General features: G+C 37.7%; 2 protein-coding genes across 2 annotated transcripts; both read left to right on the top strand.

Moving 5' to 3' along the window:
- The first annotated feature begins 866 nt into the window (after positions 1-866).
- On the top strand, positions 867-2,904 carry LOC141697088 (polyphenol oxidase I, chloroplastic-like). The gene has a single exon (XM_074501298.1). The coding sequence runs from the start codon at positions 886-888 to the stop codon at positions 2,668-2,670; it is 1,785 nt and encodes a 594-aa protein (XP_074357399.1). The 5' UTR covers positions 867-885; the 3' UTR covers positions 2,671-2,904.
- A 17,327-nt stretch (positions 2,905-20,231) lies between these two features.
- On the top strand, positions 20,232-22,009 carry LOC141695278 (uncharacterized). Its single transcript, XM_074499537.1, has 2 exons — positions 20,232-20,923; positions 20,995-22,009. The coding sequence occupies exons 1-2, from the start codon at positions 20,232-20,234 to the stop codon at positions 22,007-22,009; spliced, it is 1,707 nt and encodes a 568-aa protein (XP_074355638.1).
- Positions 22,010-25,730: the final 3,721 nt, after the last annotated feature.

Raw genomic sequence — 25,730 nt, 5'->3', positions numbered from 1 at the left:
TTACGGTCAAAGTTGAGTCAATTTGACCATAAAAAGTCAAACAAGACAGATAATTTGGGACGGAGGGAGTAATTAATAATACTATATTATAATGATAGATAAATTCTCTACATTTATATAATAAAAAAAATTACACTTTGCATGCATTGCTAAATCAAATAATATAATCGCAAACACATATATACTGTAATAACCCGAATTAAGTATAATTTGATATGTTTTTATTTGAGTCGGTTTGGTTATCCTCATTTATTACCGTCAAATATTTTTAATCAAGTGATTTGAACCGTGAGATTCAAATACTAAAAAAATATAAACCGTTCAAGCTACCACGTTCGAACCCCGCCAACGACAAATATTTATATTATTATTTATACAATACTAAAACTCACAGGTTCAAATCCCACCAAGAGCAAATATTTATATTATTATTATAAATTCAGGTTCGATATACTAATAAGATAATGATCCAAAATAAAAATTTATTATAATTTTAAATTATATAAAAATATTAATAAAGACACGGGTCATAAAGCTAGTTAGTATCAATATTGGAAAACATATTTTTCGTTCTTGGGAATAATGATAAGGTTACATACATCTTACCGTAACATGTCATCACACTAAGCAATATATACTCATTATGTTTGATTTGGTATTGTTTATACTACTAGTATTTTCGAAGTATGAAACATTTGGTTTGACATATACTCGGTATGTTTGCAAGCTCGATGTCTTAAATTTCATTTTTTGTTGACAATTAAATAAAAAAAATGTAATATTAGTATATAGTACATATGCAATTCTGCAGCACCAGGACCACCGCCCAAATGACAGAAATTTCTATATAAGCACACAACATCCACAAGATGTTTCACAACATCCATGGCTTCATTTGCATTGCCTACCACAGTTGCCCATTTGTCAAAAACCACTCAACTCTCATCTGCCGCCTCATTCTCCTCCCCTACCACCACTACCTCCCAGCTTTTCTTAAACCAAAAATGTAACCATCTCAAAAAATCTCTGTCTTGCCGAGCCGCCAAAGACTCTTCTGACCAAGAAGCTGCCTCCAATAATACTGGAGACGGAAAATTTGATCGAAGAGATATTCTTCTTGGTCTAGGAGGCCTCTATGGTACCACCGCGGTTAGCGGTGCAGCATTTGCTGCACCGGTTGATGTTACCAAGTGCGGGGAGGCAACCACACTCCCAGGCAATGTAACCAAAATAGACTGTTGCCCTCCTCCCAACCCGAACATCATTGACTTTGCATTTCCATCAAGATCTCAGCCTTTGCGTATTAGGCCCGCGGCACATATGCTTGATGCTAAGTATATTGCAAAGTTTAACAAAGCCATGCAACTGATGAGAGATCTTCCTAAAGATGATCCTCATAGCTTTGCTCAGCAGGCTGCTATACATTGTGCTTACTGTGACTCCTCGTATCAGATGGTTGGCTTTCCTAACAAGAAAATCGATGTTCATTTCTCGTGGCTATTCTTTCCGTTTCACAGGTGGTACTTGTACTTTTACGAGAAGATTTTGGGGAAACTGATTGATGATCCTACTTTTGGTTTGCCATTCTGGAACTGGGACTCTCCTGATGGAGCAGCAATCCCAGCCATTTTTGCTGACCCGAAGTCTCCACTATACGATAATTTACGAGATGCACTTCACCAGCCACCACTCAAGGCTGATCTCAATTATAGCAAGAAGGTTCCTAGTCCTACGGATTTAAATGAATTGATTAAAAGCAATAACACTGTTATGTACAACCAGATGGTTTCTTCTTCCAAGACTGCTGAGCTTTTCTTTGGCAAACCATACCGCGCTGGTGATGATCAAATCAAAGGTCAAGGCTCCATTGAGAACATCCCTCATACTCAGATACATATCTGGACTGGTGATCCTAATCAGCCTAATGGAGAGGACATGGGGCGGTTCTATTCCGCGGGTCGGGACCCCATCTTCTATTCCCATCATTCGAATGTGGATAGGATGTGGAACATATGGAAGACGCTCCCTGGAAAAAACCGTAAGGATATTACAGATACTGATTATTTGGACTCTGCTTTTCTTTTCTATGATGAGAACAAGCAGTTGGTTCGAGTTAAAGTCAGGGACTGTCTTGATACTAAAAAGATGGGATATATTTACCAAGATGTTCCACTTCCATGGCTCAGATCCCGTCCTGTCCGAAAGACTAAAAAGCCTAAGAAAGGAGGCCGCGGATCTGCCAATGCTGCTGAAGCACCAACACCTATATTAGACGCTAGTGCATTGCCTAAAGTTCTGGATGGAATCCTGAAAGTTAACGTTCCCAGGCCCAAAAAGTCGAGGACTCAAGAGGAGAAGGAAGACGAGGAGGAGATACTGGAGATAGACGGGATTGAATATGATGGAGATGAGTATATTAAATTTGATGTCTACATCAACGACGAAGATGAAGTAGACAGTGGACCTCAAAATGCTGAGTTCGCAGGGGCCTTCTCCAATGTGCCATTTAAAGTAAGCAAAAAAGTGAAAACCAGCTTGAGTTTGGGAATAACCGAGCTTCTCGAGGACTTGGGAGCTGATGATGATGAAGGCCTGGTGGTGGCCTTGGTTCCGAGAACTGGGAAAGGGAAAGTCACCATTGGCAGTGTCAAGATTCGGTTCTCTTCTTAATTAAACATTTTTCTGATCAACTATAATAATGCAGGTCATTAGGTTGCATGAGTTAATCCTGTACGGCTTGTTTTGTGTGTCTTTCATTCTGTTGTTTGTTTTCAATCATCGTCTGCTGGATCATATATGATCTTTGGCTGTTCTGTTGATGTATAATAAAATCTCTCAATGTAAGCATCAACATTGTTCTTAATGTCACCCATGTTTTACATCAAGTATAACAGTTTAATCATCTATCAGTCATTAGTCATTACTACTGTCAGGTGACACAATCTAAAACTATAAAATACACAATGGAATTGGAATGTATCCAATCATTATGTTTTATACCAACTGCAACTATCAAATTCAATGTTGACTGAATTAATTTATTGCATCTGTAACTATCAATTTCAAAGTAAATTGTAAAATGAATTAATATATTGCAATATTATAAGTAGTAATATATGGACAGGAGTTGATTAGATTTTAGCATCAGAAAAAGAAAGAAAGAGAGAGACATTCTCAGTACTGGTTCGCTCAGGGGGCCAAGAGGGGTAGGTGGTGAAGGATCCAGTTGCCAGAAAAGTACCCATAATTTGATAGCCTATATAAATGTACACCGTTTAATGAGTACAGAAAATAGTTCTAAAATATTAATGATATGTCATTTTGTGTTATTTTAATCGAAGACATTGATGGGAATATGCGGGTACTATCTTATTGATTGTGAGGTGATAAATCAAATTTTTGGAATGATTTTAGGAATCGATTTTGGTTACATAGCATTTCTCATTTTAAATTGAGTTATTAGCCGAAAAAATCAACCAACTTGTTGTTTTTTGCATCTTTAATCGATCATTTTTTTTTCTCTCATAAAAAACCTACAAACTCTTATAAATAATAAAAATTTGATTTAAATTTGAAAATAAAGTTAATTATAGTTAACCGATACCCAATCAAGATTAAAAAATAGACAAATACATAAATAAATAGTTTTAGTTAAATTATTTTATGTCTACTAAAATATTTTATTGAATTAATCTGAAATGATAAAATTAATGACATCAATAAAATTAGTAAACATAATTTATTTTCTCTTTGATTCAAGAAACAATATTTACACATGAGAAAATAATTTATTATATATATAATAATTTTAATTATGCATAAACATTGTAAACATGAAATACTTAGCCTCAAAATTTTGATCTCACTATTGCGGGTTCACGTATAATATCAGATTTTTATAAAATATATTCTGATTAAAAATTTGAATTAAATTAATTTTATAATATTAGAATATTGGTATGTGGGGACATATTATATATATATATGTATACTTAAATAAACATAGCTAATTATAGCTAATATTTTCATAGATTTATAAAGTTGGTTGAGTTTATTTGAAAAAAAAGTTAGTTAAATTGCAAAAAATGCATAAGCTTGTTTGATTTTTTAGCTAATAGCTATTTTAAATTGAATAAAGTGTACTTCGTATATTTGCATTTCGTATATTTGCATTTAGGGTGTCAGACCTTTGACATATCAACATTCAGAAACTAACAATTGAAATACAGCGACTCCAAAAAACTACAAAATATGTGTTTTGTCAAGTCCGTGTAACCTCGTTAGTTTATTAGAGGACAGTATAATCTTTTCATTACCCGTGCATTCAACAAGATTAACTTTACCAATTAACTTAACATTTATAATATACTTTCATTTCTTTCCTGCTGTTTTTACGGAGGAAGGCAGACCATTTCTTCCGGTCGAACTAAAAAGCCATCGGTGCAATGGTGTGGATACCGAAAAATCAAAAGGACAAAGAAGTATACCACCCTCTTGAATTCCCGGATTATGGTGGTAATTGTTCTCAACTTAACTTAGGGTTTATGATTTTTATTAAATAGATGATTTGTAATTATGTACACAATGATAATAAATAGCATAAATTAGGTTTGATTTATATGAATATGATGTTATACAGTTATTTATGGTCATTAGTTGTTGTCTTGAGAGATGAACTGAATATTCATGTGTGGTCCTTCATTTTTTACGAGAAAGAAGAAAAACTATTCATCATGTGATACGTTGTATTTTATTCTGTTTGAAATATATTTTGTATGAATAGTAAAGTGTGGTTGGATCAAAGTGCCTTTATACATTTTAGGGTTTATGTTAAGTTTTTTAGTTCTTATGTTAGGGCTTAAGTTTTTCAAGACACAAGATGATTATGATGACCTCAAGTCTAAGGATACTTGTACAACTATCACTATGTGAACAACTGCTGACACGTGAGTGAACTCCATCAGTTGTTCAGCTGTGCGAGTCATGTTCAGTGAACTTATTCTATAATAAGCACCTACATACTAGCTATAGTGTCACCACACAAATATCTATGAGAACAGACATCCTTCATAATGAAGCAAACATAGTATGTACCGATCTTTGCGGATTATTAATTACCAGTTAGTAATCCTATGACCAGGAACTATTTAAGTTTAGAGTTATCATCTTTTTAGGTCTCACTATTATGATCTCATCATAATCCATAAAAAGCTTTACTCTAAACTATGGTATATCTTATTTAAACACTTAAATAGATAAAGCCCGTAATAAAAACAAAACAAGTCTTTTATTAATATCAATGAAATCAAAACAGATTACATAAAAGTTATTCCTAAATCCTAATACATGATTGGACTTAGGACATATTCCTTTCAATCTCCCACTTGTACTAAAGCCAATCACTCTGGTATCTAATACCCATCTTGTCTTCATGACGATCAAAGTGACTTTCATAAAGTAGCTTTGTGAGTGGGTCTGCTATGTTGTTATGTGTGTCAACTCTAATTCAATACAATACAAGAAATGTTACCGCGCTCCCACTAACCCTTTTGTAGACGCATGGTTCATCTGCGTTTTTGATAAAATCAAACTCTTTGATTGTCTCATCAAAACGAATGTTCCATCTTTCGAGAAGCTTGCTTTAAACCACATATGGTTTGCAGTAGCTTACACACTAGGTTTTCATTTCTCTTGGAAAGAAAACCATCTGGCTAATTGCCAGATCTCATAGTCGTAGTAAGCAGCAATCGTAAGCAAAATCCGAACTAATTTTAACAGGGCTACAGGTAAAAGGTTTCATCAAAGTCAATTCATTGCCTTTGTTTGAATCCTTTTGCCACAAGCTTGGCCTTAAAGGTCTCCACCTGGCCATCTGCTATAATCTATCTTTTGTATACCGTATACATAGATTCCATTCTGGATTTCATGGCACTATGCCATTTCTCTGAGTCAACACTACTCATAGCCTCATTATAGGTCACAAGGTCGTCATCATCAATGATCAACAACTCATTGTCATTCTCAATGACAAGGCCATAATACCTCTCATGTTGGCGAGACACTCTCCCTGACTATGAATGGGCTGTTCCACAAAAGGTTGTTCAGTCAGAACAGGTGTTTCCACTCGATCTGTAGTAGTTTGTGCTTCTTGAACTTCATCAAGTTCAATTTTGCTCCCACTGTTTCCTTCAAGGATAAACTCCTTTTCCAAGAAGGTAGCATGTCTGGAGACAAACACCCGATGATCGGTGTAAAAGTAATACCCTAAAGTCTCTTTAGGATATCCCACAAAACTATATTTTACGGATCGATATTCCAGCTTATCTGGGTCAACTTACTTGACATAAGCTGGACATCCCCAAATCTTAACGTGTTTAAGACTCGGTTTCCTTACTTTCCATATCTCATATGAAGTTTGAGGAACAGATTTGAAAGGCACCTTATTCAGTAAATATGCTGAGGTTTCCAATGCATAACCCCATAGGAATACTGGAAGATTTGCATAGCTCATCATGGACCGAACTATGTCTAACAAAGTTCGATTTCCCCTTTCAGATACTAATCTGGAGGAGTCCACTGGGAGACTATACCATTTACTTTGAGATAATCCAGAAACTCTCCGTTCAAGTATTCACCACCTCGATCTAATCGAAGAATGTTTGGTTGTTTCTCCACTTCATACTTATATTCTTTGAACTTTTCAAAGGCCTCAGACTTGTGTTTCATCAAACACATATCCGAATCCAGATCTATCATCTATGAACGTAATGAAGTATGAAAATCCACCCATGGCTTGCGTAGACATTGGTCCACATACATCTGTGTGTACCATTCCTAGCAAATTTGCAGCCCTCTCTCCATGTCTACTAAATGGAGACTGCAGTGCCACTATAAAGTGAGATTTTCATCATCCCTTTTCTTTTATTAGTTTGTTCAATCTGAAGTAAATTATGTCACATTTATACAGACCATTATTTAAAGCACCACGTCCATAAAGAATATTATCTCTAAGAATAGAACATTCATTATTCTCAATAATAAATGAAAATCCAGCCAAGTCTAACATGGGAATAATATTCCTCACAATCGAGGGAACAAAATAACAATTATTTCAAACAATAGTCTTGCCCGTAGGCCTATGTAAATGAAATGATTCTACATCTACAGCAGCAACTCTTGCTCCATTTCCCATCAGTAGAACCACCTCCTCTTCCTCAAGAGTCCTACTTCTCCTTGGTCCCTGCAACAATTGCAGCTATGAGAACCACAGGTGGTATCGAATACCCAAGTAGAAATTTGATTTAATGACATATTCACTTCTATCATGAACATACCTGAATCAGAAGCGGTAGTCTCACTACCCTTCTTCTTCTTCAATTCTGCAAGGTAAACCTTGCAGTTACTCTTCCAGTGCCCCACCTTGTTACAGTAAAAGCAAACAACTTTGCTCTTGGGGTCTTCAGCTTTTGGTGGAACCGACATTTTTTCACCTACTTTCTTCTTCTTGGAAGGGTTCCTCTTCCTTTTCTTAGGATTGGAACCTTCACCAATTAGAAGAACAGAACTCTTCTTAGGGGGAAAATTCGATTCCGCAGTCTTCAACATGTTGTGGAGTTCAGGCAGGCTGACATCCAACTTATTCATGTGAAAGTTCACAACAAACTGCGAGAACGAACTCGGAAGCGATTGCAAGACCAAGTCTTGGCTCAGCTCCCCATCCATGGCAAAACCAAGTTGTCCAAGACGTTCAATCAAATTGATCATCTTAAGTACATGGTCATTCACAGATGATCCCTCAGACATCCTACACCCGAACAGCTCCTTCGATATCTCATATTGAGCTGTCCTCCCCGCCACATCATACAACTCTTGTAGATGCATGAGGATAGTGTGAGCATCCATATGCTCATGTTGCTTCTGTAGCTCAATGTTCATGGAAGCTAGCATGATGCATTGAGCAACATTTGCATCATCTATCCACTTACGATACACAACATGTTCATCATTATGTGCATCACTAGCAGGTTCAGTAGGCTTAGGTGAGTCAATCACGTATTCCAGCTTCTCAATCCTGAGAACAATTCTCAAGTTTCGAAGCCAGTCAGCATAATTAGGACCAGTCAATTTGTAAGCATCTAGTATGCTCCTGAGTGATAGTGCAGAAGACATAACGTACAAAGTAAATCTGTAAATGATAAATACATAACAACACTTAACAAATATTTGATTTCATTTCAAAACACTATATGAATCGGTTCTTTATTCTTAAGTGGCTCCCACTAGTTTTCCTAATTTATTCAACCCCCTACGTGAAAAATTAAGCATTCATAATGATAGTGGGAATAAAGATCCTACATTCCATTACACAACCCCGGCTGTAGCACGAACCGCCATGTAATGTTCAATAGGCAGTCAACTCTTGTCAATTACATCTTATGTTATTCCCTAATCAAAATTTCGCCTCTTGAATAATTGAGTCTCGGCTGTAGCACGACAAACTCAATATTCTAAGTCAAGTCTAACCCAACATTCCGTACAGTTGAATCAGTCCCCAAAGGCCCACGGCTGTAGCACGTACCGACCTTTAGATTCTTATTCAATGTACACAACTCTATGTAATAGACAAGTATTTCTTATTTCGAAATCAAAGCCCTCGGCTGTAGCACGAACCGACAATGATTCAAAAATAAGAACTACTTTTCTATCATGTTGGAAGGCTATAACCGACACAAGCCCGTTGTATCATTGGCCAATTACTACTTGATATTATTTAATTTTAGAGGGATTATATTTCATTACAATCATAATCATATTATAAAGAGATTCTTCCTTTTAAATTAAATATTTCAAATCAATAATCAATAATCAGATGATTCCCAGATCGGGTGGAGCATTGTCAAGAGGCGTCACTTAATAACCCTTTCTTACAGATAGAAATCTGTTGTTGACAGAATCATCCTTTCTCTCATATCGAAAATTCATATTCAATTACGTGTTTCATAAACACAAGAATCTCATGATTGTATTCATAATATTATTATTAAGGTTATGAAATAATTTCACTATACTAGGTTGTCTAACAAACGCCTTATGTTCATTTAAGTTCACCTAAATCTATCATCGCATGATAAACTAAGCATATATCACATATATCAACATTAATAAACATCAAGGTAGGCATGTTATATCATCTAGCACATTATTCTAAGCATTATACATCTCTATGTATCACATGAAGCATTTAAAAGCAACTTAAACAGTTAAAAATAGCTTTAAAACACTTCATGGAAATATTAACAGTTCAAAACTTTTATATAAACTAAAATTGATCACTCCATTAGATCCGTCTCGAAAAAATGAATCCAACGGTATATTGCACGCCCAAAACGGAGTTACGAAACTCCCAGAAAATCAATTTTAATATCAACAGACGGGCTGTAACGCATTACAGGAACGCGTTACAAGCCCTGTAACGCATTCCGGTGATGCGTTACACACCTTTTAAGCCATTTAAGGGTGTAACGCATTCCGTGAATGCGTCACAGGTGTGTAACGCATTCCTAGAATGCGTTACACCCCTTTTTTTTTCTGCAGCCGCAGCCGCCTTTTCTCTCCTCGAACTGCGTGCATGTCAGACCTACATGTTCTGTGCTTTTCTTGTTTCTTCCGTGCAGCAGACACAAATAAACACAGACAACATACAGATGTTGTACAGATATATATACATACTTATAAATAATTTATATATATATATGATTTATTTAATTACGAATTTTAATTACAAGAACTTCAAAAATTCATAATAAAAAATCTATACATCCTAAAATTATGAAAAAAATACCCAGACGATCTACAACACTTGTAGAACCCAGATCAACATTCAAAATTATTCTGAGAAACGATTTCTCATCAGACAAAATTAATCCATTATATAACTTGTAAAAATCATAATTAATTCATACAAGCACATAGAATTCTGAAATTTTTACCACAGATCTATATGCATACAAATTGGCAAATTTAATAATTGATTAAATGAGATTTAATTGATTATAAATTAATTAAGAAAAGTTCTTAATATTATTAATTAAAGGATTTAATTTTTGGAAATTAAATCAAGAGAGAGAATTATTTCTAAAGTGTTTAGAAAAATGATTAATGATTAAAAGGTGTTTTAATTATTAATGAGAATAATAAATGGGATAATAATAATAATATTTATGGGAAAATTTCAGCTGAAAATTTTGCCTATAAATACACTATTATAGACCCTATTTTATTCTAACCCACATCAAACCCGAAAACCCAAAACGTTTGGAAAACCCAATTCTCTCCACCTCCTTCTTCCTCCTTAACATCGTTTTCTTGGTGGATACCGGTGGAGTACTTCACACTTGAGGAGCAACTGCTAAGGATCTCTGATCGTTGTCTCCGAATTATTTTAAAAGGTTAGATTCGATCCCTCGAATTTTTATTCACGATTTATATGCTTTTATTTGGATTTTGTATGTGTAAAAGTATTTTACCATGACCCCGCTGCGTTAAAAATCCAACAATGGTATCAGAGCCAGGTTCAATATTAAGCCGGTAGTAGAAATAAATAATAATAAAACTATTTTATCATTATTTATATAAATTCTCTAATTTATTAAATATGATTAATTAATTAATCACATTTATTCTACATCGTGAGTGATGCTTCTCAACATATCGCGACTATCCGGATAATATGAATTCACTGGTTAGAATACCAAGAACCTGTCAGTGAATACTTACCGTACAATAAACTCCTTCTACCCTACAATATCCCGATTAAATACAAGGCATGGATCTCGTGTCAAGCCTATCTAATTCAGTCACTTTGCTTACCATTTACTATGCGTAGTTCTATGCAAATTAGAAACTCCTTTTAATTTCATTCACTCTGGCCAGAGATTCCTGAACTAGCATAAGTGGATCAGCCTTGAACATTCGCTTCCTTCACTGGAAGGGGTAGATCCTTTATTGATCATACACTATCTTCGTGTACAAATTCCTATACCCAGAAGAGCCCTAATAATTGTCCCTGGAGACTAAGAACTAAACCAAAGCATAGTTCAGTGTACACAAGATGACTATGATGACCTCAAGTCTAAGGATACTTGTACAACTATCACTATGTGAACAACTGCTGACACGTGAGTGAACTCCATCAGTTGTTCAGCTGTGCGAGTCATGTTCAGTGAACATATTCTATAATAAGCACCTACATACTAGCTATAGTGTCACCACACAAATGTCTATGAGAACAGACATCCTTCATAATGAAGCAAGCATAACATGTATCGATCTTTGCGGATTATTAATTACCAGTTAGTAATCCTATGACCAGGAACTATTTAAGTTTAGAGTTATCATCTTTTTAGGTCTCACTATTATGATCTCATCATAATCCATAAAAAGTTTTACTCTAAACTATGGTATATCTTATTTAAACACTTAAATAGATAAAACCCGTAATAAAAACAAAACAAGTCTTTTATTAATATCAATGAAATCAAAACAGATTACATAAAAGTTATTCCTAAATCCTAATACATGATTGGACTTAGGACATATTCCTTTCAATCTACCTAGCCTAACACAAACACTTGTAAACAAAGCTTCAAGCGACTACATTAAACCAAGAAAAACAACCAACTGAAGACAGAACTATGCCTAAACCATGCTTAACAAAATATTAAACCTAAACAAAATAACCATACATAACAGTTTCACTGATCAAGCTCGTCAATGTCGTCGATATCACCAACACTCTATTCATTCATCATGTGTACAATCATATTAATCATTAGAGACACAAGAGCAAATATTCCAACAATTGTAGCCTGCTCCTTCTTCTTCACTTTTTTCATCTAAATTTCATGCATTTTTATGTAGCGAGTTAGCTTTAGCCTCCACCTCGGCTCCCTCTCCAAAGCACGTTCCTAGCTCCTTGATGATCTTCAAGGTACGAGCTCACATAGGCTCTTCATCAACCCAAATATGGTAGCCACATGTGTTGTTCTAACAAGCTCGAAAGCGTTTCCCCGCTTTTGAACCAAATCATTGCGTCTTCATCACACTCATCTTGTCACAGTAACAAGTAAGATCCAAGATTTTATCCATTCAACATCTGATCGAGCCATTTTGTGGTTGGGTAAGTTGATTTTGTAATCTAGGGATTCAATTGAAGATAAAAGTGATGAAATGGGGATAAACTGCTGCATATATCGCCAATAAATCCTTTAAAAATATTTTCTATTAACTTTTCTCTCGAATAAACTAACGGGGTTATACGAACTTGATGGAAACACGCATTTTGCAAGTTTTTTGGAGTGGCGGTATTTCAAGTGCTAGTTTTCGAATGTTGGTATTCCAAGTGATCTGGCAGTCTAAATGCAAGTACACGAAGTGCACTTTAATCTTTTAAATTTGCCATCAATATGTAGTATTATCAAAATATTTATTGAAAGCATGGTTGTCAGTTAAAATATATCTAGGCCTATAAAATTTTTGTGGGTTCTTCTTGTCAGTATTTATAATCAGTAACATTTTATGCGCATAGTTTTCGATTATTTATAACAGGCAAATTCTGATTTATAAATTTAATGAGATTTCATAATCATGAGATTTAATTCGGGTAAAAAAATTGAAATTAAGTTTTATTATAAAAATTTATATTGTAGTTAAATTTACATTAACAAGGTTTAAATTTCTTGATTCGAAGTACCTTTAAGTATCACATTAATAAGAAATGAAACTGTCTTTTGAATTACTAATGATGCATGTACTCTGTCACAACGGAGAAGTGAAATAGGTGATGAGTACTTTGTTATCGTGCTTTGTTACATTTGTGCTCTCCCGCCTCGGTATCCAGTAGATTAAGTAGTACTTTTGTCATAGTTTTGATTGTATTGGTTTGGAGTACTTGGCGTAGTTTGGATGTTATGTCGTAGTTGTTGGCGTTGGAGTTGAAGATGTACTATTATGTAGTGGTATATTTTGGAGAATTGAGATTGTTATCTAGTAGTTTGGTTCAGAAAATTGAGACTCATCTAAGCAAATTTGAAGTTTTGTTGATTATGAGATTGTTCTTTAAATATAGTATATTTTTCAAAAAAATTAAAAATAAGTGTTACATTTGATTTTTTTAGTGTAATGTATGTTTACATATAGTATTACATTACATACTTTAGAGTTGCTTAATTACAAAAAAAAATTGGTGTTACAATAGATAAAACAGGTTGTCACAATAGGCTTTGTGGGACCCACATGTGGGCTCACGTCTACAATCTTGATCGAACCTAATATATCACCCATTTTGCGTTATATCTGGACATTAAAGTGTTACATTAGTTGCCTATTGTAACATTTTTATCACTGTTACGATAGATCACAGAAGTGTTACATTTGGGTATCTATTGTAATTATAACACTATGTAGTTGTTTGTAATTTAATATAAAATATTGGATCCTAATATAATAGTTATTAGTATCAAATATTTTATATTAAATTTAGAGAATGAATTAGGAAGCTTTTGGAGATGCTATTAGCACTGTATCCTAAAATGTTGTTTTAACCTAAACTTTGAGGCATCTTGCATAATCAAGTGTTCTAATAGAAACTCCAATAATATCCTTGTGTTTCTTTAAAAATAACATAAATTAATAGGATGCTAATTATTTAAGACATTATAAGATAGTACAACTTCAACAACAATCCTTATTTTGGTTTCTTACTATTACTAGCCTAAAACTCATGCTTTGCACGGATTGTTTATAATATTATATAATTTTTTAATTTAATTTAAAGTGAAAATTTTAAACTCTGAAATTTATCTATTAGAATTTTTAATAATATAAATTGACAATAATTTTAAATATACACGTATATAAATTAGTGATATTTTAATTTAAAAAAATATCACTAATTGAAATACATAGTTTTATTGATATTTATAAGTGAGTTGATGAAAGATAATTATCTTTTAATAGGCAAGTTTTTAGCTCATATCAATAGTATACAAATTATTTTTAGTTTGGTATATCGACCAAATCCAAATAATTATTTTCAGATTTATTTTTGATTTAATTTCTATACACAAATCTACTACCAATTTTTTAATATTTCAACTATTAGGGTTGGATCCACTTATCACTCTTGTAAACCTACATTGTACATATCAAAGAATTATGTAGACTTTAATTTTACTTTAACACTTTCAATAATAAAAAAATTATCTTAATTTTATCGTAAATCAATAATAAATATTATTTTATTTTAGTCTCAGACCCGTTATATCAACCAGCTAATTACATTTAGTTTGTTTCCAATTTTACTTTAGCTCTGGGTGAATATTATTTTATTTTAAATCAAACAGATTAAAAAAAATTAGTGTGATGATATTATAAGAAAAACGTATTATGTTTCAAATTTTACTTTTCTTTTAGCACAGTTCAATAATTGTTTTTAGCCGAATTGGTAGTATTTATTATTTTATTTTAGCATGAGGTATCAAATTTTATTTTATCCTCGGGCCTGTTATATCAACCCAAATCCAGCTAATTTTATTTATTTTTTTGTTTAATTTTATTTTAGCATAAAATAAATATAATTTTGTTTTAGACTGAATGAATAATATATATAATTTTGTTTTAACCTGATGACATTATATCAGCTAAAATTATTTTTATATTTTATTTAAGTTTGGATATAATTCTATTTAGCCCAGTCCGGATAAATAGTATAGTTTTATTTTGTTTAAACCAAGACTATTAGACATATTATAATTCTATTTTTATTCAAATATTTCTATTGTGAATATTAATCTATTAATGAGTGTGTTTTTTTAAAATATTACTATAATTATGGTGGTTAGACCGACTATCAACTAAGTTTTCATTATTTCATATTTGATATAAAAGTATAAATATAATACTAAATTCAAATATTACTCATATTTTTTAAACAAGAGGGAAGAAAAAAGAGTGAGAAAAGGAGTGCGGAAAAAAATAAATATTTAATTAATGAAAGTAAGATAGAGAATGGTTAAGCATCATTATCTTTAAGAAAACCAATGAGGATTTTAACTTTTTTGGAAATTATTAGGATGTTGTTGGAGTTACAATTTTGATTCGATCCTTATAATTTTAGGTAAGGATCAAGTTGTTGGAGTTGCTCTCACAACAATTTTTCACTTATGTCTTAAAACATTAAGATGTCCATCACATGCCTAATTTTTAAGTTCTCACTCTATATATCATATATCATTTTTTTCAATAAAAAATTTATTTTTTTCCCATTTAAAAATCCCTCTCCTCTCATGACTTCCTTTCTCTCTAAGTATATTTAAAACAATTTATTATTTTAATAATAATACATGAAATAATACATAATGATGGAGTTTATGTATAAAAGTATTATCTAAAATCTAGAGTAATATATTTCATTATATTCATAAGATACTAGGACATTAACAAATTTGCAAGTGAATAAATACATGCTCCCTCTGTCCCTTTCAATTGTTTCCATTTTTTAGAGAGTGTCCAACACGTATTTTAAGGTGCATATAAAGTATAGTTGTGTAATTTTTTTTTACAATTTTGTTTTTCTGAATAAAAATTAAAACATTCAACTTTTATTCAGAAAAAGAAAATTGTAAAAATAAGTTACGTAACTATATTTTTTATGTACCTTAAAATACGTGTCAGATACTTTTTAAAAAATGTAAACAATTGGAAGGGAATGGGGGAGTACTATTTATTGCGGGTGTTTTTTGTTCAACTACTCTGGATCGTTTCCAGGTCGATATCAAATGTCAGTTTGACAATCTTGGCAGGCCGAAGTGGGCTCGTGGGACCAAGGCATCTGAATTGGAAAAACGTTTTTTTTTAAGTACTTTTTGAGCTATCTACCAGTCAGCTCGATTTTTGCCGATTCTGAAACACCTGCCGGTCAACTTTGAATCAGTGTTCGAAAATGTGCAGGAACGGGTGCGTCTAAGCGGAATGGGATGTAAACACTAATTCCTGAACGGTTAAAATTCTGAATTAATGATTAATCTGAATGCTGAACACGTGTTATTGTTTGTTAAATTAATGTTAACTTTTTCTCAATGATAAAATTATAAATGTTAAGTTTTCTAATATCTAATTTATTTACTTCATAATTTTGTCATGTTCTATATTACTTATATCAATTTTAATTTAATCTAGGTATTACTAATTTTTTGGTGTTAATTATAATAAGTAAAATAATATGTACATTTATAAATAAAAAAAAATAAAAAAATATAATTCTGTTGAGAAACGATTTTTAAATATGACAAATGTTGAACTAACAAACACAATATGATAACTATAATAAAATTGATTGACCATTGTTTTTACTTTTTTTTGCCTCGACTAATCTTTAGTATAACTCAATATAAAAGAGTTGTGGATGAATTCATGAATGGTTCACCTAAATTATTTACAGTGACCGATTCAAATACTAACCGTCCAACCGATTCAAATACTAGTGGTCCAGCTAAATAAAATAATTTCATCAAACAATTTGACCGAATAAAAATCACTCGTCCAGTCATGGGGATTCATTCCTCCATAAACAAATGGGAGAGAAAAATCAGATTATTAAATGTTTAGTAGAGTTTAGGCCGGTCATAATCGAATTAAGCAGTTTTTTGATCAATAAAGCGGGATTATCAGTTGAATTAAAATAATAAATCAAACAAATAAGAAAACACCAAGACTACAAATTTACGAATAATGACACATGTGATAATAATTTTCTGACCTATTTCTAGAAATTTAAATTTTGAATCCCGTCAACCTATAGTTAAATATTTATATTATATATTTATTTAGTATACAAGAAAAGAATTATGACTTAAAATACCGCCAAACATATTGTTGGTTATAGGCCCACCAATACCGCCAAACATATTGTTGGTTATAGGCCCACCAAGACCCATCGAACGAAAGCTCAATATCATATTGAGCTACTGGCAAAAAATGCCTTACTCCTAAAGAATAATGACACTAACTCCTGAAGAAGAGGCCTTACTCCTAAAGATCCGGGCAAAAAAGGCCGCGGAGAAGGGCAAGGCCAAAATTGATCAAGTCGAAAAGGAAGCGGAAGCGCGAGCAAAGAAAAGAGAAGCTGATGCGCTCCGATTGAAGGCCCTGCAGCTCCAAAGGGAGGAGATTGAACTGCAAGAACAAGCCTTGCGCGGAGAAATGCGGGCCGAAAAGCATGGCAGAACGAATAAGGATAGAAGAGAACGTCGGGCGCATGACGAAGAAGATGAGTCAAACTCTGATTCGCATCCCCGAAGAAAAAGGACTAAGCAACCCTTTTCTTCTGATTCGGATGAAGTGCCCGATGGATCCAGCCTCGGGCTCAATCGCCTAGAAAAGGCCATGTTTGGTGACAGAAGGCCCGATCGTGAACCGGTCGTGATACAAGAAATCGAGAAGTACCGACCCCCCCCCCGGCGAAGAGAGATAATTCCCTAAGATGAGCGAGTTCAATGGAAAAGGAGACCCCGAGGACCACTGTGAAAAATATGAAGCAGAAAAGGCTGCGGAGAAGGGCAAGGCTAAAATTGATCAAGTCGACAAGGAAGCGGAAGCGCGAGCAAAGAAAAGAGAAGCTGATGTGCTCCGATTGAAGGCCCTGCAGCTCCAAAGGGAGGAGATTGAACTACAAGAACAAGCCTTGCGCGAAGAAATGCGGGCCGAAAAGCATGGCAGAACGAATAAAGATAAAAGAGAACATCGGGCGCATGACGAAGAAGATGAGTCAGACTCTGATTCGCATCCCCGAAGGAAAAGGACTAAGTAGCCTTTTTCTTCTGATTCGGATGAAGAACCCGATGGATCCAGCCTCAGGCTCAATCGCCTAGAAAAGGCCCTGTTCGGTGACAGAAGGCCCGATCGTGAACCGGTCGTGACACAAGAAATCGAGCAGTACCGACCCCCCCCCCCCGGGCGAAGAGAGACAATTCCCTAAGATGAGCGAGTTCAATGAAAAAGGAGACCCCGATGATCACTGTGAAAAATATGAACTCCTGATGGTTGGGATGGGCCACAAAGATATTATGTTGTGCAAAATGTTCAAGACTTATCTCAAAGGGTCTGCGTCCATGTGGTACAAGTCCCTCAAGCCCCGGTCCATCGGGTCCTACGAGCAGTTGAAGAGGAAGTTTTTGAAAGTACTACTCGCACCTATGCCGAAAGGCGAAGGATACTGAAGCCCTAGTCCACTGCAGACAGAGAGCGAACGAAGAGTTGGGGGATTATCTCGCTCGGTTCAAGGAAGAAGCCGGGATGGTCACTAACTTGGATAAAATCAAAGCAATGGGCTTCCTAACGGCGGGGCTGAACCCCTATAAAGGTAAAAAACTTCACTCATCTCTTTATGATTTTCCCCTGAAATCCCTGAATGATATATATGTAAGAGGCGAGAATATTCGCCGAAAGATGGAAAGTATTGGGGGGTATAAAGATTCAAGAAGAGACGATCGATCAAAGCGAGCCGACAGATATGAAGGCTCAAGATCAGGCTCTGACCGAAGGGATAGCAGGAAAGAAGAAAGGAAAGAAACAGATCGTGGGGCCGAACGGCGACGAGATAGAGATTCGGCCGAATTCACCCCTTTGAATGCGCCGATCTCCAAGATTCTCTATGAGATCAAGGGCAAACCAGGATTTGTGCGCCCCGCCAAAATGAAGGTCCCAAACCACAAGAAGAACCCTGATAAATACTGCGACTATCACAGGGATAAGGGACAAGGGGCATAACACCGATGAGCGCTATCACCTCAAAAAGCTCATTGAGCGCATGATCAAAGACGGCGAGCTTAATCAGTTCGTCCGAGATCTGAGAGATAGGTTAGGGCCGAAGGAGAACCAAGAGGAGGAGATAGAAGCCGATGAGCCAGAGTGAAGGGACAGGATAAAGGGCGAAGTAAAAACTATATCTGGGGGAAGCATCCTGGATAAGGATAGTAAGATAGCAAAGAAGAAGTATGCCCGACAAGTGTACAATCTGTATCAGTTCGGACAGGTAAATCCCCATATGCCCATGACCTTCAGCACTGAAGACTACGAGGATGTCATTCGCCCGCACGAGGACCCTCTAATCATCAATCCCATCATCGGGCAAAACAAGATATGGAAAGTGATGGTGGATACAGGCAGCTCAGCCAACATACTTTTCCACAAAACATACTACAAAATGAACTTGGCTGGAGAGCAACTAGAGCCCTGCAACGAGGCTCCCATTTATGCCATCGGAGGGCATCCCATTTAGTTCGAAGGAACGATTACTCTACCGGTCCTCCTAGGAAAGTTGCTGTATACCGTCGAAAAGCTGGTGAAGTTCTATGTAGTTCGGATCGAAAGCCCGTACAATGCAATATTTGGCAGGCCCTTCTTATCAACTTTTGAAGCAGTGGAGTCTATACCCCACCTTAAACTCAAGTTCCCCACTGAAAAAGGGGTAGGAGAAATGAGGGGCGATCAGAAAACCTCCCGAATCATAATGCTTGAAGACCTTGAGAAGGATCAGGAATATGAAGGACCGGACGGAACCGGGAAGAGGAAGTGGGTAGAGTCTGAACCCAGCGGAAGCCGGGAAACATTGAACATTGAGTTGGAGAAATTCGGGGCCGATCTCTCGAGCCCAATCGCCGAACTCGCCGCAGAGACCGAAGAAGTGGAATTGTACGCGGGCCATTCGGGAAAGATGGTTCGGATTGGAAAAAACATGGGGGCGGATCTGAAGATGAAGGTAATAGCTGTCATTCAGCAATACCATGATGTGTTCGCCTGGGGGCCGGAAGACATGCCCGGATTGGATCCCAAGACGGCAAAGCACTGCTTGAATGTGCAGCCCGAGGCCAAGCCGGTAAAGCAGAAGAAGAGGACATTTGCAGTCGAACGACAGAAAGTCATAGAGGCCGAAGTGGAAAAATTGTTGGAAGCCAAATTTATCGAGGAAATTGAGTATCCCGACTGGCTAGCCAATGTGGTGGTCGTCAAGAAGTCAAATGGGAAATGGAGGATGTGCGTGGATTACACGGACCTCAAAAGCATGTCCGAAGGATCACTACCCCTTGCCTAACATCGACCAACTGATAGACGCCACGGCAGGATATGAGGTACTTAGTTTTTTGGATGCTTTTTCTGGTTATCATCAAATTGCTATGAATGATAAGGATGTGCCCAAAACAGCGTTCATAACTCCGAAGGGGACTTATGCTTATATTAAAATACCCTTCGGACTAAAGAATGCTGGAGCCACATTCCAGCGAATGGTGAACAAAGTCTTTAAAGAGCAGATTAGAAGGAACATGGAAGCATATGTGGATGATATGATTGTAAAATCGCTGTTCCAAGATCATGCCGAAGACTTAAAAGAGTGCTTCGAAACGCTCCGAAAGAACAACATGAGAATCAATCCGAACAAATGTACCTTCGGAGTCTCTAGTGGTAAGTTTCTTGGCTACATGGTCAGTGCTTGGGGAATAGAGGCGAACCCAGAGAAGATCGAGGCAGTTATTAATATGGAACCTCCCAAATGCATCAGAGACATCCAGAAATTGACAGGCCGGCTCGCTGCCCTTCGGCGTTTCATTTCCTGGTCAGCCGAGAAGGCACTCCCTTTCTTCGCCGTGCTCAAAGGGTCAAAGAATTTTGAATGGGGGCCTGAATGTCAAAAAGGAAAAGAATATCTTACAAAGGCACCACTCTTGATGAGGCCCGATCCGAAGGAAACCCTTCAGCTTTATCTAGCCGTGTCCGATAGAACTCTGGGGGCAGTACTTGTGAAAAACTACGAGGGCAATCAGCATCCCGTGTTCTACGTGTCCCATGTCCTCAAGGATGCAGAGACAAGGTACCCCAACGCCGAAAAATTCGCATATGGGTTGGTTATGGCTTCCCGAAAATTGCGACATTATTTCCAAGGCCGGACGATCCAAGTTGTTACCAGCCAACCTCTGAAGAAGATTTTAACAAGTCCCGAACCTCTGGAAGAGTCGTAGCATGGTCCATCGAACTTGGGGAGTTTGATCTCGAGTACGTTCCCCGAACGGAAATTAAGGCTCAGGCTTTGGCCGACTTCATAGTTGAATGCACATTCTCGGGTCCGAAGGATCTTACACCCGACGAACAACTAATCCGGATCCCAGGGAAGTGGAAACTTTTTGTAGATGGTTCGGTAGCCGGAAAAAAGTGTGGGGCCGGCTTAATCCTCTCTAGCCCCGAAGGATTCGAGATATGCCAAGCCATAAGATTCGACTTTCCTTTGACAAATAATGAAGCCGAATACGAGGCACTCCTTGCAGGAATGGAGCTGGCCCGAAGCCTTGAGGCGAAGCACCTAAGGGCCTTCAGCGACTCCATGCTGGTTGTGAAACACTTCACGGGGGAATATGAGCAAAGGGATCCACGAATGAAAGCCTATGCTGCCAAGGTACGAGATGCTTCTTTATTATTTGAAACCTTTGAACTAAGTCAAATTGGCAGAGAGAACAATTCTAGGGCGGACGCCCTTTTCAGGCTAGCTTCGACCGAGATACAGAACTTAACTGGTTTCATTTACCTCACCGAAGCCAAGATGCCTTCGATCAAGAAGAAAGAATGTCTTGAAATTTACCAGGGGAGCACCTGGATGACCCCCCTCAGGAACTTTCTGGAGAAAGGCATTTTACCCCCAGACCAAAAGGAAGCGCTGAAATTTAAATACAGAACATCGAACTACACAATCATTAATGGGTGGATATACCGTCGGTCAGTTAGTCAGCCCCTTCTGCGATGTTTGAACACCGAAGAACAACGACAGGCTCTGGAGGCGGTGCACGAAGGAATTTGCGGCGAGCACCTAGCTGGTCGGTCACTCGCCTTTAAGATTCTCCGGCAGGGATTCTTCTGGCCCACTCTGAAAGCCGACACCAGCGACTATGCAAAAAGGTGTGTATAGTGCCAGTTGTTCGCCACTGTCCCCAAACAGCCCCCAGAAGAAATGACCTATGTACTAAGTCCTATTCCATTTGCCGTATGGGCTGTGGACATAGTCGGCATACTCCCAACTAGTACGAAGCAAACAAAGTACTGCATAATCGCCATCGACTACATGACCAAGTGGGTCGAAGCCCGTCCTCTATCATCCATAACCGAAGAAGCCGCAAAAAAGTTCTTCCTGGAACAGGTCATTCTCCGATTTGGCATTCCGAAAACTTGCATCTCAGATAATGGAACTCAGTTTATTGGGAACAAGTTCCGCAAGTTTCTGCACCACTTCGGAATCGAACAAAAATTTAACTCAGTCGCCCATCCACAAGGAAATAGGCCAATCGAAGCGGCAAACAAGGTGATATTTCGAGGAATAAAAAAGAGGCTGGGCGAGGCCAAAGGAAGATGGGCAGAAGAACTCCCTTGGATCTTATGGGCTTACCAAACGACCCCCAGGACATCAACAGGAGAAACTCCCTTCTGAATGGCCTATGGAACCGAAGCCCTAGTTCCTGTCGAAGTGGGCCCGGAATCATACCGAACTGAGACCTACAATGTGGAAACTAATAGCTTCGGGCTGAGGGCGAACGTAGACTTATTGGAGGAGGAAAGGGAAGCCACCCACCAAAGGAACATGAGGTATTTACTATAAGCGGCACAACACTATGACTCTAATATGAAGAAAAGGTCTTTCGGAGTCGGAGACCTAGTCCTAAGGGAGTTGGCCGCATCTATGCCGGCCAAACAAGGAAAGCTTCAGCCTAAGTGGGAAGGGCCGTATAAGGTGATCGAGGTCGTTTGCCTCAGAACGTACAAGCTTGAGACGTTGTCGGGCGAAGCAATCAAAAACACTTGGCACGCCAGTCGCCTTCGAAAATTTTATCAATAAGAAATTTCTTTAAAGTTTATATTTGAATTCTATATGAAGAATGTAAGCAATCTAATTATAAATAAAGATGCATTTTTTGTCACATTTCTTTATTTACCAAAGCCGCGGCCGCATGAGTGTTATCTGAGGGCGATCCCGAAGAAGATAAACCCTTCGTCCGCCGCCCTTGTCTAATTTACTAATGAAGCATGTAACCTAAGGGGCAATCACCCAAAATTCAAACATCCTTCATTACACTATTATAATTTAACTTGCACATGGTAAACACGAATTAAGGGCCTCAAGGGGCAATCCTGGAATAACGCCCTATCATTCGTCTTTCCCTTGTTCGCGTGGTATTAAAAAGTCTGAAGGAAACCCCGTCTAGGGGCAATCTAAAAGAGGAACATGGTCCTTTGGCCTCAATCATGAGTTCTTAAAAAGACGAAAACCTGGTCTAGGGGCGATCCCGAAGAAGACCTCTTATTGACCGAACGAACAATGACATACTGACCTACGAGCAATCACTGAACGATCAACATCCCTGTTCCTTCACCCAAATGCAGTAGAAGAATTAACAGCCTGAAGTCACCTTCGGCCTTTAACCCTTGGGGCCATAGGGGGTAGTAAGGCAGCAATTCATTTTATTAAAATTATTAAAATTGCTAAGGCAAAAGCCGAAGATGCGATTCATTTCATTAAAATTGTTAAGGCAAATAAAGCCGAAGATACAATTCATTTTATCAAGATCGTTAAGGCGAATGAATATGCCGATGATGCGATTTATTTCATTAAAATTTTTAAGGCAAATAAAGCCAAAGATACAATTCATTTTATCAAGATCGTTAAGGTGAATGAATATGCCGATGATGCGATTTATTTCATTAAAATTGTTAAGGCAAATAAAGCCGAAGATACAATTCATTTTATCGAGATCGTAAAGGCGAATGAATATGCCGATGATGCGATTTATTTCATTGAAATTGTTAAGGCGAATGAAGCCGAAAATTTCGTTAAAACTGTTAAGGCGAATGAAGCCGAAAATACAATTTATTTCGTTAAAATTGTTAAGGCGAATGAAGCCGAAGATACAATTTATTTTATTAAAATCGTTAAGGCATCAGCAATGTCGAAGAGGCGATTCGTTTTAATTGTTAAGGCGAATGAAGCCGAAGATACAATTATTAAATAAAAGAGACAATGCTGACAAAAGATGAAAGATGCATTAAAATATAAAACCCCGAAGGCTAGTTAAATTACAAAAGCTCGAAGGCAGGAGTACCAATTACAAAAAATAAAAATACAAGTCAAAAAGATGAACGAAGAATGCCGCTGCAAGAGTTGGGTATGACCATGGAAACACCAACGGCAAACTTCGCAAAAAGATCATCTTCCGTCATATCAAGCACCTCAGTGCTGAAGGCTTAGGCCTGAGGGTCTTCATCTGAGAGCTCTTCCTCTTCGCCGGAGGTGACAAGAGGGACTTCAACTGCTGGCCGGCCGATAGGATCCTCCAGGCTGTCGTCCAACAACTGCTTATAATCCCAGTTCAGGCCATGGGCCTTCTCCAGGACATAGTCAGTGCCGAACTGAAAGCAGCGCTCCTCCATTCGGTCCAGCTGCTTCTGCTTCTTCCGTAGCTCCTTTCGGGACCTCTTCAGCTGGACATTCCGGTGGGAGATCCTCCGGTTCGCCTTCTCCAATTCCATCTCCAGCTCCTTCACCTCGGTCATCCGAGTCTCTATGTCCTTAACTTTATCCTCCACAGTTGCGGCCCAAGGAGCAGCCTGCAAAAAAGACAAGGCAAAAGCATTAGAAAAGGTGATGAAGGAAAAAAGGACTAGTGAAAGAAAAAAAGAAAACTTAAAAACATACCAGGGATAAAAAGGACAGAAGCTCAGTGCAAGCCTCGGTCGGAGAAGCCGAAGCAAAGGCCGGCAGATCGGTCGGGAGCTGGAGGCCGTGGTACAGGTCCGAAGTAACCTCCTTTGTAGACTGCCTCGCCGGGTAGACAGTGTGGTCGGATGTCAGCACACCCCATCCAGGGAGATAGGAGTGAACGACCCCTTCCCGGCCACAGGTCCTCTTGGAAGAGTTCCCTTCCCTCACCACCACCGGCTCGTCCTCGTCCCTATCAGAGGTCGCCGGAGCCTGACGGAGCGGCGTGACCCTCTCCACCTCCGATCTATCCTCCGTCGCCTCGGAAGGATTCGGCGTGGACCTTCCATCGGCAGCCTTCTTCTTCGCCGCCTCTTCTGCGGCCCTCTTTTCGGCCGCCCTGGCCTTCTTCCTCTCTATCAGGGCCTCTCTTGAAGACACTGAAATATAAATATTTAGACAAGTCAACACGAGCAGGTATGACAGAATGCATAAAGAAGACAGATAATATAGGCGGTGGAACAAAATAAATAATAAAAGAATGAAGGACGGAGTTTTGTTACCCCCACCCCACAAGCTGAGGAGCCATTCTCTATCCCGAAACTCCTCGGGAGTCAACTTGCTCACGTTGACGTCTACCAGGGCCGCGTAGTCCTCCTTCTCCCTCTCTGTTAAACTCGGAGCGAGGAGCAGCGAAGGGTTCACCTCCCGCCAGACGCCCAACGGGTCCAATTTTCGACCACTCACAAAACACCAATAAGTATGGGTCTGCTTGTTGCTGGAGTTGGTGGCCGTCCAATCTGCTCGGCCAGCCCGACGAGGAATGGTATAAAAACCCGGGCTCTTCGTGTTCTTTCGGAAGTCATAATGCCACCAGAACAGCCTCGGAGTTGGGCAGACTCCGGCATGAAGACACCTGTTCTGGAAGCAATTGATGTGGATG

Source organism: Apium graveolens, chromosome 11, assembly GCF_009905375.1.
Source record: "Apium graveolens cultivar Ventura chromosome 11, ASM990537v1, whole genome shotgun sequence".
Taxonomy (NCBI): domain Eukaryota; kingdom Viridiplantae; phylum Streptophyta; class Magnoliopsida; order Apiales; family Apiaceae; genus Apium; species Apium graveolens.
The sequence above is the reverse complement of the archived record's forward strand: the minus strand, read 5'-3'. Positions and strand labels throughout refer to the sequence as shown.